General features: G+C 45.7%; 1 protein-coding gene across 13 annotated transcripts in view; it reads left to right on the top strand.

Annotated features, from left to right (window-relative positions):
- EP400 (E1A binding protein p400) overlaps nt 1–15,556 on the top strand; it is a 112,010-nt gene that overhangs the window by 15,603 nt on the left and 80,851 nt on the right. For 7 of the 13 annotated variants that reach the window (XM_060400729.1, XM_042234475.1, XM_042234476.1 and 4 more), the window contains exons 2-3: nt 9,368–10,725; nt 12,213–12,323. In XM_060400729.1, the coding sequence (XP_060256712.1) occupies nt 9,403–10,725; nt 12,213–12,323 (1,434 nt within the window). In that variant the 5' untranslated portion in view covers nt 9,368–9,402. The remainder of the gene's footprint in view (nt 1–9,367; nt 10,726–12,212; nt 12,324–15,556) is intronic. The other 6 variants (XM_042234482.1, XM_042234479.1, XM_042234478.1 and 3 more) reach the window with 1 other exon arrangement.

Below are 15,556 nucleotides of genomic sequence, written 5' to 3'. Positions count from 1 at the left end.
TTCTGCATTTATTGAGGTGATCATATGATTTTTATCCTTCATTTTGTTAATGTGGTATATCACATTGATTTGCTGATGTTGAACCATCCTTGTATCCCTGGAATAAGTCCTTGTTGATCATAGTGTAAGTAAGTAAGTGAAGTCGCTCAGTCGTGTCTGACTGTTTGCGAGCCCATGGACTGTAGCCTACCAGGCTTCTCCGTCCATGGGATTCTCCAGGCAAGAATACTGGAGTGAGTTACCATTTCCTTCTCCAGGGGATCTTCCCGACCTAGGGATTGAACCCGGGTCTCCTGCATTGTAGGCAGACGCTTTAACCTCAGAGCCACTAGGGAAGATGATCATAGTGTATTATCCTTTTAATGTATCATTGAATTCAGTTTGCTAATATTTTGTTGAGGATTTTTACCTCTGTTCATTGAGGATGTTAACCTGTAATTTTCTTTGTGGTGGTGTTGTCTAGCTTACATTATCAGTAATGTTGGCTTTGTAAAATGATTTTGGGAGTGCTGCCTCTTTTTTTTTTTTTTTGAGTGGAGATGCTGCACTATGTGTGGGATCTTAGTTCCCCTAGCAGGGATCAAACCCACGCTCTCTGGATTGACAACGTGGAGTCTTAACCACTGGACCATCAGGGAAGTCCCTTCTCTTCATTTTGTTTTTTGGAAGAGTTTGAGAAGGATAGTCAGTAAATCTTTGAATGTCTGTTACAGTTTGTAAAAAGAGAATACAGGAAAGATATATTTCTATCCTTCCATTAGTTTGTTCATCTGTCTTTCTTTTTCCCTTTCTTATACAAAGTTTTTAAAGTCAGTGTGCCATAATATAGTCAACCAGTCTCTGAGATATTATGGATGTGTAGTTTATTTCTGGTATTTTGTATTTAGAAATAATGTCATAGTGAATAAACTTTGTGCTCACATGTTTTCATTTTGGAGGTGGAGATTCCTGGTGAATTTGTAGTGGGACTGCTGGGCCCACGGGTAAGAGCATGTGCAGTTTTGTTCAGTGGTGCCAGACCCCTGTGTTGGGTTGGACAGAGCTGGGAGGGCCTGATTTCCCAGAGCTGCACGTTGTCTGGCCTTTGAATTTTGTTAGGCTGATAGATGAGAAATGATGTTTCAGCTTAGTTTTAATTCACTTTTCTGTTATTATCAGTGATGGGCTTACAAGTGAATGTGCTTGAGAAATTCAACTTCAGGTCTTACCTTGGAATTTCACTTTGTTTTACTGAAGTTTGCAATGGAAAATCCCGGTTTATAAATATAGGCAAGGAGGTAATCAAGCATTTGGTTGATTGAATTGAATCAAGCGTTTGGTTCGTTGCTTGTGAGCAGCCTTGTAGAGGCATACTGAAATAGTGTTTTGGTGTTGGTTAAGAAGCCCAGGTCTGGGTTCTGGTCAGTCCTGGCCACTGTGTTAGGAAGTGGACCTGGCCTTTTTTGTGGCAGGCCAGACCATCTCAGGCTTCTGTCTGCACGTCTTCACGGCCCGTGAGGGGCTCTTTGAACCAGATGCTATGCACTGGACATGGGGGCTTCCTCCCTTTCAGAAATGGCCCTCTTGATAGTGTAGTAGAAATATTTCTCCAGGCTGATAGCCGTGCTCCGTGGGCAACAAGCAGTGCCTGGCCCTGGGCATGGGTGTGGGAGGCACACTGCTGTCATGGTGGCCGCAGTGAGCACGGTGGCCTGGAGCTTCTGCTCACTCTTGCTTCTTCTGCTGGGGGGATGTGGCCCAGTGTGGCGAGTATTTGGATTTTTCTAATGAACGAAGCTGACAACTTGCATATTTATGGGAAATCTCCTGATTTAAAAATATTTGAAATAAATCCAAACAGCAGATAACATCACACAGACTAAACAAAAGTATTTTTAGAAGATATTTCAGAAAAATATTTCTGTACTGTGCTATCAAGAGGGCCATTTCTGAAAGGGAGGAAGCCCCCATGTCCAGTGCACAGCATCTGGTTCAAAGAGCCCCTTACGGGCCTTGAAGACGTGCAGACAAGCCTGAGATGGCCAGGATGCCCATGATTGCCAGCATCTCCTGAGCTACGTGAGAACTCCCCAGGTGATGGAACAATGCGTTGAGCCCTGGCTCTGTCTGTCTCCTTGGTCTTGGTCTTCAGCACACTAATGTTCCAGCAATTTGCCCATCTCTACTTTTCTTCTGCTTTCTCCAGGCAATTATTGGCTATCTGTGATGTACAGGTACTGTTCTCAATGCTGGTGGTTCATCAGTGAGCCCATTCCAACAGCTCTCCTTTACTCTAAATGCAACTGTGGTTGGCCAGAGATGTTTCTTTTAATGTGTATAGAGACAGCTAGAAATATGTATACACCCATATATATATTGTCACACTGGAGTTTTAAAAACATGCGTATACATATACCTATATTAACATATGCTATACAGATGTTCAGCTTTACTCACCTTGACCCTGAGTATTCATTGGAAGGACAGATGCTGAAGCTGCAATACTTTGGCCACCTGATGTGAAGAGCTGACTCATGGGAAAAGACCCTGATGCTGGGAAAGATTGAGGGCAGGAGAAGGGGGTGACGGAGGATGAGATGGTTGGATAGCATCACTGACTCAGTGGACATGAGTTTGAGCAAACTCAGCGAGATAGTGAAGGACGGGGAAGCCTGGTTTGCTACAGTCTGTGGGGTCGCAGAGTTGGACACGACTTAGTGACTGAACAATAACAATAATTTCTGGACATACAGGTATTTTCTTATTCTTTTAGTGGCTGCTTCTAAGGTGTGGTTATACTAAATTTTGTTAAAGGTTCCCTATAGGTGAGCATTTACACTGTTTGCAATTTTAACCTTATAAATATTACAGTGAACGTTGTTGGACAGTTGTATATTCCTATGACTAGGTCCTTGGAAGTTGAGTTCCCTGATCAGTGTATGCTAGCACTGTGTCAGATGACGCCACGTTACCCTCCAGCAAGCCAGCTCTCTGCTTTGCTTCCCTCGTGTGTGTGGAGGGTTCCCCATTTCCCAGCAGCCTTACTGAACCTGAATATTATCAGTGTTTTGATTTTCACTCACCTGTTAAACAACAGATAGGTGTCTCACTTTATTTCGTATTTCGTTATTAATGAGGTTAAGCATTTTTGGTGTTTTTCTGTCATTTGAATTTCTTGTAGAATTTTTGGTTTATATTTCTTGGGTTGTTGGCTTTTTCTGTGGGAATTCTTAAGGATGGATAACCTTTTGTCATATAGGCTTCAAATATTTTTTTTATCCATCTTTTGTATTGCAGTGTTTTCTTTAGTAGAGTTGTCAGTTGTTAATGCTTTTTAAAAAATAAATATTGTTTCTAGGTTTCACATCATGTTTAGGAAACTCTTCTTCAGTGCAGGATTATAGAGATATTCTCATCTGTTTTAAAATATTGTTATGGTTTGATTTCCCCGCTTTGAGTAATTTTTTGTGAAGGATGTGAGGTGTGGGGGTAGGTGGGCCTCAGGGGCCGATCTGGCTTTTCTTTTCCTTTTTTCCTTTTACTGTTTGGCCACACTGTGTGCACGTGGCATCTTAATTCCCTGACCAGAGATTGAACCTGCGCCTCCTGCAGTGGAAGTGCAGAGTCTTAACCGCTGAACTGCCAGGGAAGTCCCTGCCTTTTATTGTTTAAAATGGATTGATCTAAGAAACTCTGGATCTTAGTTCACTCACCTCACAGAAAGCTGTTATGAATTTAGTAATGCTTAAAAAAAAATTTATTTAAAAAATCTCAGCAGCAGTCAGAGAGCCTTAAAAATGGCATCTGTCTGTAGGAGGCGTTTTTCTCTTTGATCTGCAGCTCTTGGGAGGTACCCATTTGTGGATCCCATGGAAGCCTGAGAGGCTCCCTCGGTGAACCACAGCCAGAAGTCGCAGAGGCAGGGAGAGAGACGTCAACGGGGCCTTGTGTCTTACGGCCAAGAACTGCTGGGGTTTGTGTGATGGGCTGCAGTGGAGGGTGAGGAGTCACTTCTATGAGGAAGGGTTTTCTTGTTTTTATTCTTAGTTGAAAGATCGTTGAGGTACAATATTACGTTAGTTTCAGGCGTATGATGATTTGACATGTGCACATGTTATGAAATGGTCATTGTGATGAGTCTAGTAGCCATCTGTCCCCATACAGAGGTGTTACAGTATCACTGCCAGTGTTCCGCACGTTTCACCTGGTGCCCTGTGACTTACTGTACATCTGGAGGTTTCTGCCACTTAATTCCTTTCCCTTTGCAAATGGGCAGAACCACCCATTTGCCCCCTCCCATCTCTTCCCTTCTGATAACCACTGTTTGATCTCTGTATCTATCAGTCTCTTTGCATTTATTGTTTTATGTGCTGGATCAGCCAAGCTATACCCAGTTCTTGCAGTTAACAGGTGCTCCCCAGGTGCCTGTGACTCCCAGGCGGGGCGGAGTGCCCCCCACATGTTTCCTGAAGTTAGCTTGCTTGTCATGCCCCCTGAGGCTTCATCTCTGTGCTCCTGTGAACCACCAAGCAGGAGAAAGTCAGCATGGCAGACAGCATGCCCCCGTTTTTGCCACAGCATGACCACTTGATTCAGGGCTGGGAGATGCTCACCAAATACTCCAGGAGGATCAGAGTATTTGGTGAAAGCGCTAATGACCATGGCATGTACCAGTGAGGGACAAGGTTGGAAAGCAGCCAAAGGCAGCAGGAAAAAAGGCATGTGTGCACTGTCACATATTCAGTATTGATACTGTTTTCATAGATGAATTGAAGTTTAGTGACATTTATCGTTGGGCATGCCAGCTTTCTGCTGTAAATAATATAGTGAACGTCCATACTGGAATGGGTAGCCATTCCCTTTGCCAGGGGAATCTTCTCGACCCAGGGATCGAACCTGCGTCTCTTGCATTGCAGGTGGATTCTTCACCGTCTGAGCCACCAGGGAAGCCCATATTGAACACAACTCTGATGTGTTTTCTAAGGCTGGTCTAAAAGTCAGGTGACTGCGTCAGAAGATGTGAGTGTGCTGTAAGACTCTTACACCTGCTGCCAAATTGCTTTCTGGAGTTTCCACTTGAAAGTATTTCCGGACACTCTTTGTGGCTTCTATCCTCTCTTCACTCACATCATGTTTTGTCTGTCTCTTCTGCCCTGAATTCATGCTCCGAGGCCTGCAACTAACACTTTCTCTAGAACTATGTGTCCAAGGCCTGTTCCACCCTCTTCCCTGTTCCCTTCTCCTTGCTCTCTTCCCATCCGGGGGGCTGTTTACTACAGAGCAGAACCACCCACGGCAGGACCGACTGGTGGGAAGGCGAGATCTGTCTTGGGAGATGTGGGGGCCGAGTGGGAGATGGCTCATGACCTGAGCTCCCTGCCTGTTGAAGGAAGGATTCCCAATGCCTGGCTGCCTGGACTCTGGCAACGCCCAGAAGAGCAACTGGGGCGGGAGGGGCTGGGGGGCTGAGCCTTAGCCTGGTGGGGGTGGGGTGAGAGCAGCTGCTATCAGGATCCCATCTTCTGAGCCCTTTTCCCCCTCACTCTTTCCAGTTCTCACCTGGGACCCCTGACCTGCACTAAGGACAGGGCCCAGGTAGGTATTTCTTAGGGTGGTGTTTCCCAGCACCAGATGTGCCTCTTTGTGATGCCAGCATTGTCCTGCAAGAGCAGCAGCCACACAGATGCCTGCCCCTGTCCCCACCGTGCGACACTGGTGGGCACTGCTCACGGTGGTCGGAGGGCTTGTGCCTGCTCCTCACAGGCTGTGGCGGTGCCCTGACCCAGCTTGCCAACCTTGGCCTGCTCCAGGCAGTGTGCTCCGAACTATGAGCCAAACAGCTCACTCCAGCTGCTTCTGACAGACCTTACAATTAGGAACATCGCCAGCACCAGTTCAAAGTTGTCTTGCCTGATGGTGGCTTTGCTTTCTGCCAGGGTATCTGTGCCATATTTTGGGGGGATGCTGTTTTAGATAAGTGGTTTCTTTACATTATAGTTGATTTGGCTTGTTCCTCTAACTTGACTTGTAAGCTCACTGAAGTCAGGAACCTTTTTAAAAAGTTGAGGTGTAGTTTACAGTTCTATGAATTTGGACAGACACACTCATTCTTGTAACCATCATCGCAAATCGAATGTACAAGTAGGTCCATGCTGCCAAGTTCCCGCCTGCTTTTGCAGCTCTTCTCCACCTCTCAGATTCTGTCTTATCTGTCCCTGTGGTTTTGCCTGTTCCAGAATGTCTTGTCAATTCAGTGGCCGGCAGTCAGTGGTCCTTCTGTCTGGCCGTGCTCCTTGGCGTCCTCGTGGTGTGGGTGTGTCTGTAGCTCAGCCTTTATGAGGCTGAGGCGGCTCCATTGTGTGGCTCTTCAGGTGTCTTTGGCAGGTGAAGGTCAGTATTTATGTTTCCATACATCTTAGTAGACATTTTAAAATTTGAATTTTTTAACAGTGGAGGGTTAAGTTGTGTAATTGATATTCTGCTTTTTTCACTCAATAATATATCTGAAAAACTGAGAAGGGCAACTCACCCTAGTAGTCTTGCCTGGAGAATTCCTTAGACAGAGGAGCCTGGCAGGCTACAGTCCATGGGGTGACAAAGAGTTGGACACGACTGAGTGACTAACACTTCGGCACTTTCACGTTCTCTGTCTAGAACTTGAGTATTGGATATTTCTGGTTGCTCTTTCTACTTTCACTGCATTGTTCTGTCATAAATATTTTTAAGCATAATTTTAAAAAATTGGTAGGTGAATTTCCTTAGAGATTTACAGAGGTCACATTATTGGGTCAGAGGTAATGGGGTCCGCTTTCCCACTGTTGTCTCACCCTGCTAAGCATACTCTGAGCTCTGAGCCCTCTGACATCTGCTCTGTCTCCCTCCACATTTTTTTTTTTAACTGAAGCAGGATTGATGTGGACTTCCCTGGTGGCTCATTGGTAAAGAATCTGCCTGCCAGTGCAGGAGACGTGGGTTTATTCTCTGGGCTGGGAAGATCTCCTGGAGAAAGAAATGGCTACCCACTCCCGTATTCTTGCCTGGAAAATGCCATGGACAGAGGAGCCTGGTGGGCTACAGTCCATTGCAAAGAGTCGGACATGACTGAGTGACTAAACAATAACAACAACAACAGTAGCAACAAAGTGTTGATTGGCAGTGTTGTGTCAGACTCTGCTGTGTGGCAAAGTGACTCAGTTATACACGTATAGACAGTCTTTTTTTGAATATGCTTTTCCATTACCCCTCCACAGTTTTTCAACCTGTTAGTGATCACAGTGTATTCTCCTTATCCTGTTTTTGTGTCTGTTCTACATGAATCTTCCTCATAATGCTTGTTTAAAAAGATCAGGAACAAAAGCTCAGTTTGAAAGCAATCAGCATGGGAGAGGTCCCCCTCCCAAGCTGTGTCCCCCAACTCACAGTTCCCACCTACTTTGCTGGGCTCTCTCTGCTGGGGCTAAGTGGGGAGTGGGCTCCTGGTTTGATAATTAAGGCTGTTCTTTGCTTTGGTCCTGATTTCCCATTCAGCTGTGCTTTCTGAGCTTGCCTGTGATCTTTAGATCAGAGATAGTGATCTTCAGAGATAGTCATCAGAGCAGAAAGTGCCTTCTAGTTTGAATAGGCACTGGTTTTTATGTTTTCTCAGCCTGTACTTGTGTATCCCATGAGTTGTGTAGCTTTTGATTTCATGTATATGCGTATTTTAGCCAGGCGCCCAGGTCTGGGAGCTTTCATACAAATGTGTATTTCCACTTTGTAAGTTTTGTAACTTTTGGTATTTAATGTTTTTCACCCCTTATCTGACTTCTCAGTGAGATAATGATGCCCTCAAGATGAAAGGCATCACTTTCCTACTTTTCCCGGGGCGGGGGCGTGTGGGGGAGTGATGGAAGGAACACCAGAGATGGGGAGCTAGGCGTGTCAGTGAAGACTGAGAACTTTAAATGGTGGAAGGGTATTTCTGTGTCTGTGATCAAGCTACAGTGGGGAGCAGACAGGCTGAGGCTGTCATTCTCTTCCCAGTGGGGTTTGTCCCCTTGCAGGACTCAGGGCTCTGGCCGGGTGTGACTTGTGAGCAGTCTCCCTGCTCCATCTCAGAATTGGCCTCCTCTCTCTCCATCCTCTGCTTTTCTTGTCCTTTCTCCTGTCATTCCCTCTCACACCTCCCCCTCTAGTCCACTGCACTTAGCAGTTTGGGGCCATAAGCCCCTTTAAAGCCGTGTCCCAGCTCCCAGAGAGTAGGTGAACCCCTGACCAGGACTCTCCTGGAATGGGGACTCTCTTGGAATGGGGATTCGAGTCCTAGCTGCTCCCCTCTCTCCTTAGGTTTTCTTCCTGAAATCCCCCCTCTGGATGAGCTTGTAAAGAAGGCTGAGGTGCAAGTCTGACACCCAGGCCAGGGCCCTCTCCCCAGGAACACAGTGTCTGACCTGGGATGGGGGCTGTGCATGTTTGTACTCAAGTTACGCCGAAGAATTGATGCTTCTGAACTGTGGTGTTGGAGAAGACTCTTGAGAGTCCCTTGGACTGCAAGGAGATCCAACCAGTCCATTCTAAAGGAGATCAGTCCTGGGTGTTCTTTGGAAGGACTGATGCTAAAGCTGAAACTTCAATACTTTGGCCACCTCATGCAAAGAGTTGACTCATTGGAAAAGACTCTGATGCTGGGAGGGATTGGGGGCAGGAGGAGAAGGGGACGACAGAGGATGAGATGGCTGGATGTTATCACTGACTCGATGGACGTGAGTTTGAGTGAACTCCAGGAGTTGGTGATGGACAGGGAGGCCTGGCGTGCTGCGATTTATGGTGTCGCAAAGAGTCGGACACGACTGAGCGACTGAACTGAACCCAGGGGTATCTGCCAGGACCATAGCACAGACGTTTATGAAAACTGTCGGCGAGTAAAGGGTTAGGGGCTCTGTTCTGGTGACACGCAGTGGTGGCATGCGGTGAGAGTCACTGACCGCCTCCTGGGTGCCATCCCTCTTGTGGGAGAGACAGGTGGATCACCCCAGCCTGGCATGGAGCAGGGCTACTCGCCTCCCTGGAAGAAGTGTGCCAGCCACGAACACCAGCTCCGAGTTAGATCCTGCTGGCCTTGAGCAAGTAATGGTTAGTTACCTTCCTCAGGAGCTGTTTGGGACCCACCTGCTCCTGCCAGGCTGTCCTGGCCCCAGGTACAGTGAAACCCAGAAGGCCTTGTCCCTCCTCTGCTGAAGGAGGTGGTCTCCAGCGCCATCTCCTCAGGAAGACAGTGGTTTGTGTCCGATGCTGGTGGGAATATCCTTTCAGAACCCTGTCCTGGGGTGTTGAGTGGTACTGGAAATAAGCAGTGATCAGATGGTCTTATTTGCCCTTAAGTAACTTGATTTTAACTTTAATTTTTCAGGAGAACGTTAAGTTGGATAAAAGAGGAGTGCGATCATGCACCATGGCAGCGGCCCTCAGAATGTCCAGCACCAGCTGCAGAGGTCAAGGGCCTTCGCCGGCAGCGACGGAGAAGAGCAGCAGGCCCACCCCAACCCCCCCCAGTCCCCCGCCACACCCTTCGCCCCGGCGGTGAGCCCATCTGCACCCCAGTCCCCCGGTTACCAAGTTTCACAGCTGATGAATCGGAGTCCTGTGGCCGGGCAGAATGTGAATATCACCCTTCAGAATGTGGGGCCGGTGGTGGGCGGAAACCCCCAGATCACACTGGCTCCCCTGCCGCTGCCCAGCCCCACTTCTCCAGGATTCCAGTTCAGCGCGCAGCAGAGGCGGTTTGAGCACGGGTCTCCGTCATACATCCAGGTCACCTCGCCGCTGTCGCAGCAGGTGCAGACTCAGAGCCCCACCCAGCCCAGCCCCGGGCCAGGGCCGGGCCTGCAGAGCGTGCGGGCAGGTGCCCCCGGCCCCGGCCTGGGTCTCTGCAGCAGCAGTCCCACCGGGGGCTTTGTGGATGCCAGCGTGCTGGTGAGGCAGATCAGCCTGAGCCCGTCCAGCGGTGGCCACTTCGTGTTCCAGGAGGGCTCGGGCCTGGCGCAGATGGCCCCGGGCACCCAGGTTCAGCTGCAGCATGCGGGGGCGCCCATCACGGTCAGCAGAGAACGGAGACTCTCACAGCCCCACGCACAGTCTGGGGGTACCGTCCACCACCTGGGGCCTCAGAGCCCCGCGGCCGCGGGCGGGGCAGGCCTGCAGCCTTTGTCCAGCCCCGGCCACATCACCACGACAAGCTTGCCACCCCAGATCAGCAGCATCATCCAGGGGCAGCTGATCCAGCAGCAGCAGGTGCTGCAGGGGCCACCACTGACCAGACCTCTGCTCCCCGGGGTTGGGGTCGGGGTCGGGGGGACTTCGGCATTTGGGATGACGTCCCCACCGCCCCCCACCAGCCCTTCCAGGACCGCAGTGCCCCCGGGCCTCTCCAGCCTTCCCCTCTCATCTGCGGGGAGCACAGGCGTGAGGAAGGCTCCCAGAAAGCTAGAGGAGATCCCCCCAGCCTCCCAGGAGCTGGCTCAGATGAGGAAGCAGTGCCTGGACTATCACTACAGGGAGATGGAGGCGCTGAAGGAGGCCTTCAAGGAGTACTTGATCGAACTGTTCTTCCTGCAGCACCTTCAAGGGAACATGATGGATTTCTTAGCGTTTAAGAAGAAACATTATGCCCCTTTACAAGCTTATCTTAGGCAGAATGATTTGGACCTTGAAGAAGAGGATGAGGAGGAGGAGGAGGAAGAAGAGAAGTCTGAGGTTATCAATGATGAGGTGAGAAGCAGCGGATCATGCTATGTGGAGTTGAGTCTACGCAACTTCAAATCAAAAGTAGTCTGTGAGCCTGGGGTGTGTATAAGATGCAGTCTCATGAGGATTTCATCCAGGAGTAAAACTGAAGAATGGGTTTACTTTTTCCTTCATGGAAGGAAAGGGCTGGTCTAGTTGGGAAGACGGTGCAGAGTGATGCTGTGAGTAATGCTGGCTCCTTTAGAACAGCGACACCTCCCTGGTTTGGAGAACTAACCTGGCGTGACCCAGCCTTACCCTGTGCTCTGCCGGGTGTCTGCCCATTGCTTGGCCCTGAAAGCCTGCAGAAGCCAGGGGCATGGCCACCTTCCTGCTGATTCCCCAGGTTTCACATTTTGCTTCTGTAGGTCCACCCACTAAAAACAGCATGGATATCATTTTTAAAGAAAGAATTTGAATCACCAGCTTGTTACAGTATATCAGATGAAATTTAAATCACTACATATATTTTTAAGGTATCTTTATAAAATATGGTTATTACAGCAAAACAGAATTTTTTCAATTTGTAGATGTCTTAGATTTAAGATCATGTATTTAACTCACACTTTTGCAAATACCTACAGAATGATATTTAAGATAAGACTCCTTTTTAGGTGGTGAAATTTTGGGTGCCTGGAATGGGTGCTTAATAGGTCCTCCCCACTGGGATTTTCCGACCCCTCAGTGACTCTTCAGATGCTTTTACCTACACTCCCCAAGAATGAAGCTGACCAGATAGGGGGACAGGGAGGTGCACTGTGATGCACTGTTTCTGTGCCTTTGTGTTGTGTACTGTACACTATGTTGGTGGGACTTACTTTGTTTTTTTGATAGAGCCAAAATGTAAATTTCTGTCAGCTCTTCTGCAAAGAAATCAGCTTTTGATGCACAAAAGCTGGCCTCTTTGCTCATCTCCTCATTGGTATTTATTATGTGTGGCTTTGCCATTTGGTGTTTTCTTTAACACCCTTTCCAGGATGAACCATTTTTTATTTTCTAAAAGGTTTATATGATTTTTTTGAGGGTTTCCCCTCTGTTGCCATGAAATAGTGAAGTTCAGTTCTGTTTATGTTTGTACACCAATGTTGTCTGTAGGCTCAGTCCCCTTTATCTGTCATTACCATTCTGACCTGCACGCAGTAGGCCAGGGTGCAAACTGCCTCTGAAGCTGTCAGGGCTTTGCTATTTGAAGACTGTCTGCCATTCCCATTTTTAAAGTTTGAAGTTAAAGAATCTAAGGATATTGTACTTGTGACTTAAATTGGAGTTTCTGCAAGATTTGCAGTTGAGTTAGGGTGTTATGTTATAAATCTGTCATAAATTAGTTCAGTGTCCTTTTACAGGATTTGATGCAAAAACATTCCATTTTTAAACACCAGACATTGGTGAGCTATCAGCAGTAAAATTCTAACAAAATTTTGAGCAGTCTTAAAAATTATGTTGCCTTTTTTTCTCAAAATATTTCCTCTCAGGTAAAGGTTGTGACAGGAAAGGATGGGCAGACTGGTACTCCTGTTGCTATAGCAACCCAGCTTCCTCCAAATGTTTCTGCTGCTTTTTCATCCCAGCAGCAACCATTTCAGGTACTTTTCGATGGTTCTAAAATGTAGTCTCATCCGAAACTTTTCCTCATCCAGATATTTTAACCTTCAATTTACTATTTGCTCTTCAGCATTTTTTTTTCCAGAGCCCATTCCTTATTTTAAAAAAGTAAAAAAGTCTTCCTGCATATAAAATTATACAACTAAATTGCATGAGTAAATGACAACACAGACCTTAATGCATTATTTTTTTGTGTGTATTGACCTGTAACTCAGTAGTAGCTTCAGCATGCATGTCATCTAATACCTATAGTCCTGTTGAATGTGTGCTCAGGATTCCTGTGTGCTGTGTTTTCAATGTTGGTTCTTTCTTGTGTCTTTTATCTGTATTTTTGAGAACAGTGCAAACAGGGCAGAAAGAAAGATTTTATAGATAACTTGCTGTTTTCTGTAGCTGGAAGAAACCCTAAAGTAAAACATAGTTTTGAACTATCAGGACCTTAGGCTTCTAAATGGATGTTAATTGAATGCAGACTGATTAATTTTTGAAAATTAAGTCATTCAGTTTTATATTAATAAATGCCAAGAACCTAAAAGTACAGGTCAGAGTCTAGTCATTTTGGAATAGATTATGCTAGGTTCTGAAAGCAGTTTAATCTTGTGATGGTATGTCTTAAAAAACTTCTTAATTTTTAATTTTGATGTAATTTCAAATCCATATAAAAGTTACAATAACAGTACAAAGAACTCCCCTTGTATCTTGTACCCAGATTCACCGGTTGTTAACTTTTTACCCCATTTGCATTATTTTCATTTTCTCTCTCATATGTACACAAAGACACATTTCCCCCCAAACTGTTTGAGAGTAAGTTGTGGACATCGTATTCGTGCACTTGTATCCCTGAATACTCGAGCAAGTAGTATCAGGCACCAGTGTCATCTGGTCTAACCACGGTATGATAGTCAGTTCCGGAAATTTTACAGTAACTTTTACTATGACTAAGCCACAGCTCATGTGCAAATTTTATCTCTTGTTCCAGTGACTTGCTTTGTATAGTTGTTTTTCCCCAGTCTGGGATCACCAGTTGTGTTTAGTTGTCATGCCTCTCTTTAATCTAGGCTGTCTTCTTTAATGTAGGCTGACTCCTCACTCTTGTGAGGAGTCCTGGTCGGTTATTTTGTAGAATGTCCTTTGACATGGCCACTAATCTACCACCTCTCGATGAGCCTTGCCAGCATTAGTTGTCATGGTAAAGATGGCAAAGTGGATTTTCTAACTCCGTTATTCCTTCTGCATTCACTAGTTGGCAGTCTGCTGCAGTGATGAGCTTCCTTTTTTCTTCCATTCTTATATTCATATGTGGATTCTTATTTTTATTTTTTTAGATTTATGTATTTGGCTGTGCTGGGTCTTCATTGCTGTGTATGGGCTTTCTCTAGTTGCTGTGAGTGGAGGCTACTCTTCATTGCACTGCATAGACTTCATGTTGTGGTGGCCTCTTGTGTTGTGGGGCATGGGCTGTAGACGCACGGGCTTCAGCAGTTGCAGTGCATGGGCTCAGCTGTGCACAGGCTCAGTTGCTCTGAGGCATGTGGGATCTTCCCAGACCAGGGATCGAACCCATGTCCCTTGCATTGGCAGGTGTACTCTTAACCCCTGGACCACCTTGGAAGTCCCTTATTTAAACTTGCTTAATTCAGTAAAATTCATTTTGGGGGGTGCATAGTTTGGTGAGTTTTGTCAAGTGCCTCAAGTTGTATAACCACCACCACACAAGAAACAGAGTTCTCTCATCCCCCAGGTGTTCCTCATGCTATGTCTTTGTCATCAGATTCCCTCCCTCCCTTAACCTTTATTCTCTGTCTCTATGATTTTTTTCTTTTCTGGAATAAAATGTAAATAGAATCATATAGTCTATGCTGCATTTTCAGTCTGGCTTCTTTCATGTAGCGTGATGCATTTGAAATTCAATTCATATTGTTGAATTTACCAATTGCTTCTCTTTTTGCTGAGCAGTATTCTGTTGTATGAATGTTCCATACTTTATCTGTTCACCCCTTGAAGGACTTTGGGTGGTTTCCAGTTGTTGGCATATCTAGGAGACAGATTGCTGGGTTGTTAATAAGTGTACATTCAGTTTTATATGAAACTGACGAACTTTTCCACAGTGGCTGTTCGGTTTCGCATTCCCACTAGCCGTGAATGAGAGTTCCTGTTGTTCTGCTTCCTCCCCTCGGTTTGTTCTTGTCAGTTTTCTTTTGTTGTTATTCTAATACGTAAGTAGTGGTTTTAATTTTTATATCTAAAGACTAATGGTATTGAAAACAACTTTTCTTGTGTTCATTTGGCATTTGTATATCTTCTTTGGTGAAGTATCTGTTCATTTCTTTCACCAGTTTTTCCTCTATTGAGTCATTTGCTTTATTGTTGCATTTGAGAATTCTTTATATAATTTGGATGTAAGCTTTTTGTCAGATACAAATTTGGAAATATTTTTCTCTTCATTCTCTGCCTTAGCTTCTTTTATATTGTTCTTTTATAGAGCAAAAATTTTGAGTTTTGATGCAATCTCTTTTACCATTTCTTTCTTTTATTATTATGCTTTTGACATTTATCTAAGAACTCTTTGCTCAACCCAGGGTCACAAAAATTTCCTCTAGTTTTTTCCCCTAGAAGTTGTATAGTTTTATGTTTTACGTTTAGGTCTGTGATCCATTTTGAGTAACGTGTTTTTGTTTTTTTGGTTGTATTGAGTCTTTGTTGCTGCACACAGACTATCTAGTTGCAGCTACTCTAGTTGCCGTGCGGAAGCCTCTCCCCACAGTGGTTTTTCTTGTTGCAGGGCACAGGATCCAGCGTCCGTGGGCTCAGTAGTTTTGGCACGTGGGCCTAGTTGCCCTGCAGCATGTGGGATCTTCCCAGACGAGGGATTAACCCATGTCCCCTGCATGGGAGGCAGACTCTTAGCCCCTGGACCACCAGGGAAGTCCTTGAGTAAAATTTTGTGTAACGTGCAAGCATAGCTAGAGGTTTTTTTCTTCGCGTATTGATAGTTAAGCACCATTTCTTTTATCTTGTATCTGCTGAGTTGACTTTGCATCTTTGCTAAAAATCCCATCTAGGTCTGTTTCTAGGCTTTCTTCTCTTTGATTGATCTATATGTCTTATTTTGTTGGCAATGCCATACTGTCTTTACTACTGCAGCTTTGTAGTAAGTCCTGAAATCAGTATTGTTCTCTTCAGCTTTGTTCTTTTTCAAAATTGTTTTGGTCAT

This window comes from Ovis aries, chromosome 17, assembly GCF_016772045.2.
Source record: "Ovis aries strain OAR_USU_Benz2616 breed Rambouillet chromosome 17, ARS-UI_Ramb_v3.0, whole genome shotgun sequence".
NCBI classification, from domain to species: Eukaryota; Metazoa; Chordata; class Mammalia; order Artiodactyla; family Bovidae; genus Ovis; species Ovis aries.
Note: the sequence above shows the minus strand (reverse complement) of the source record. Positions and strands in the feature narration are given on the sequence as shown.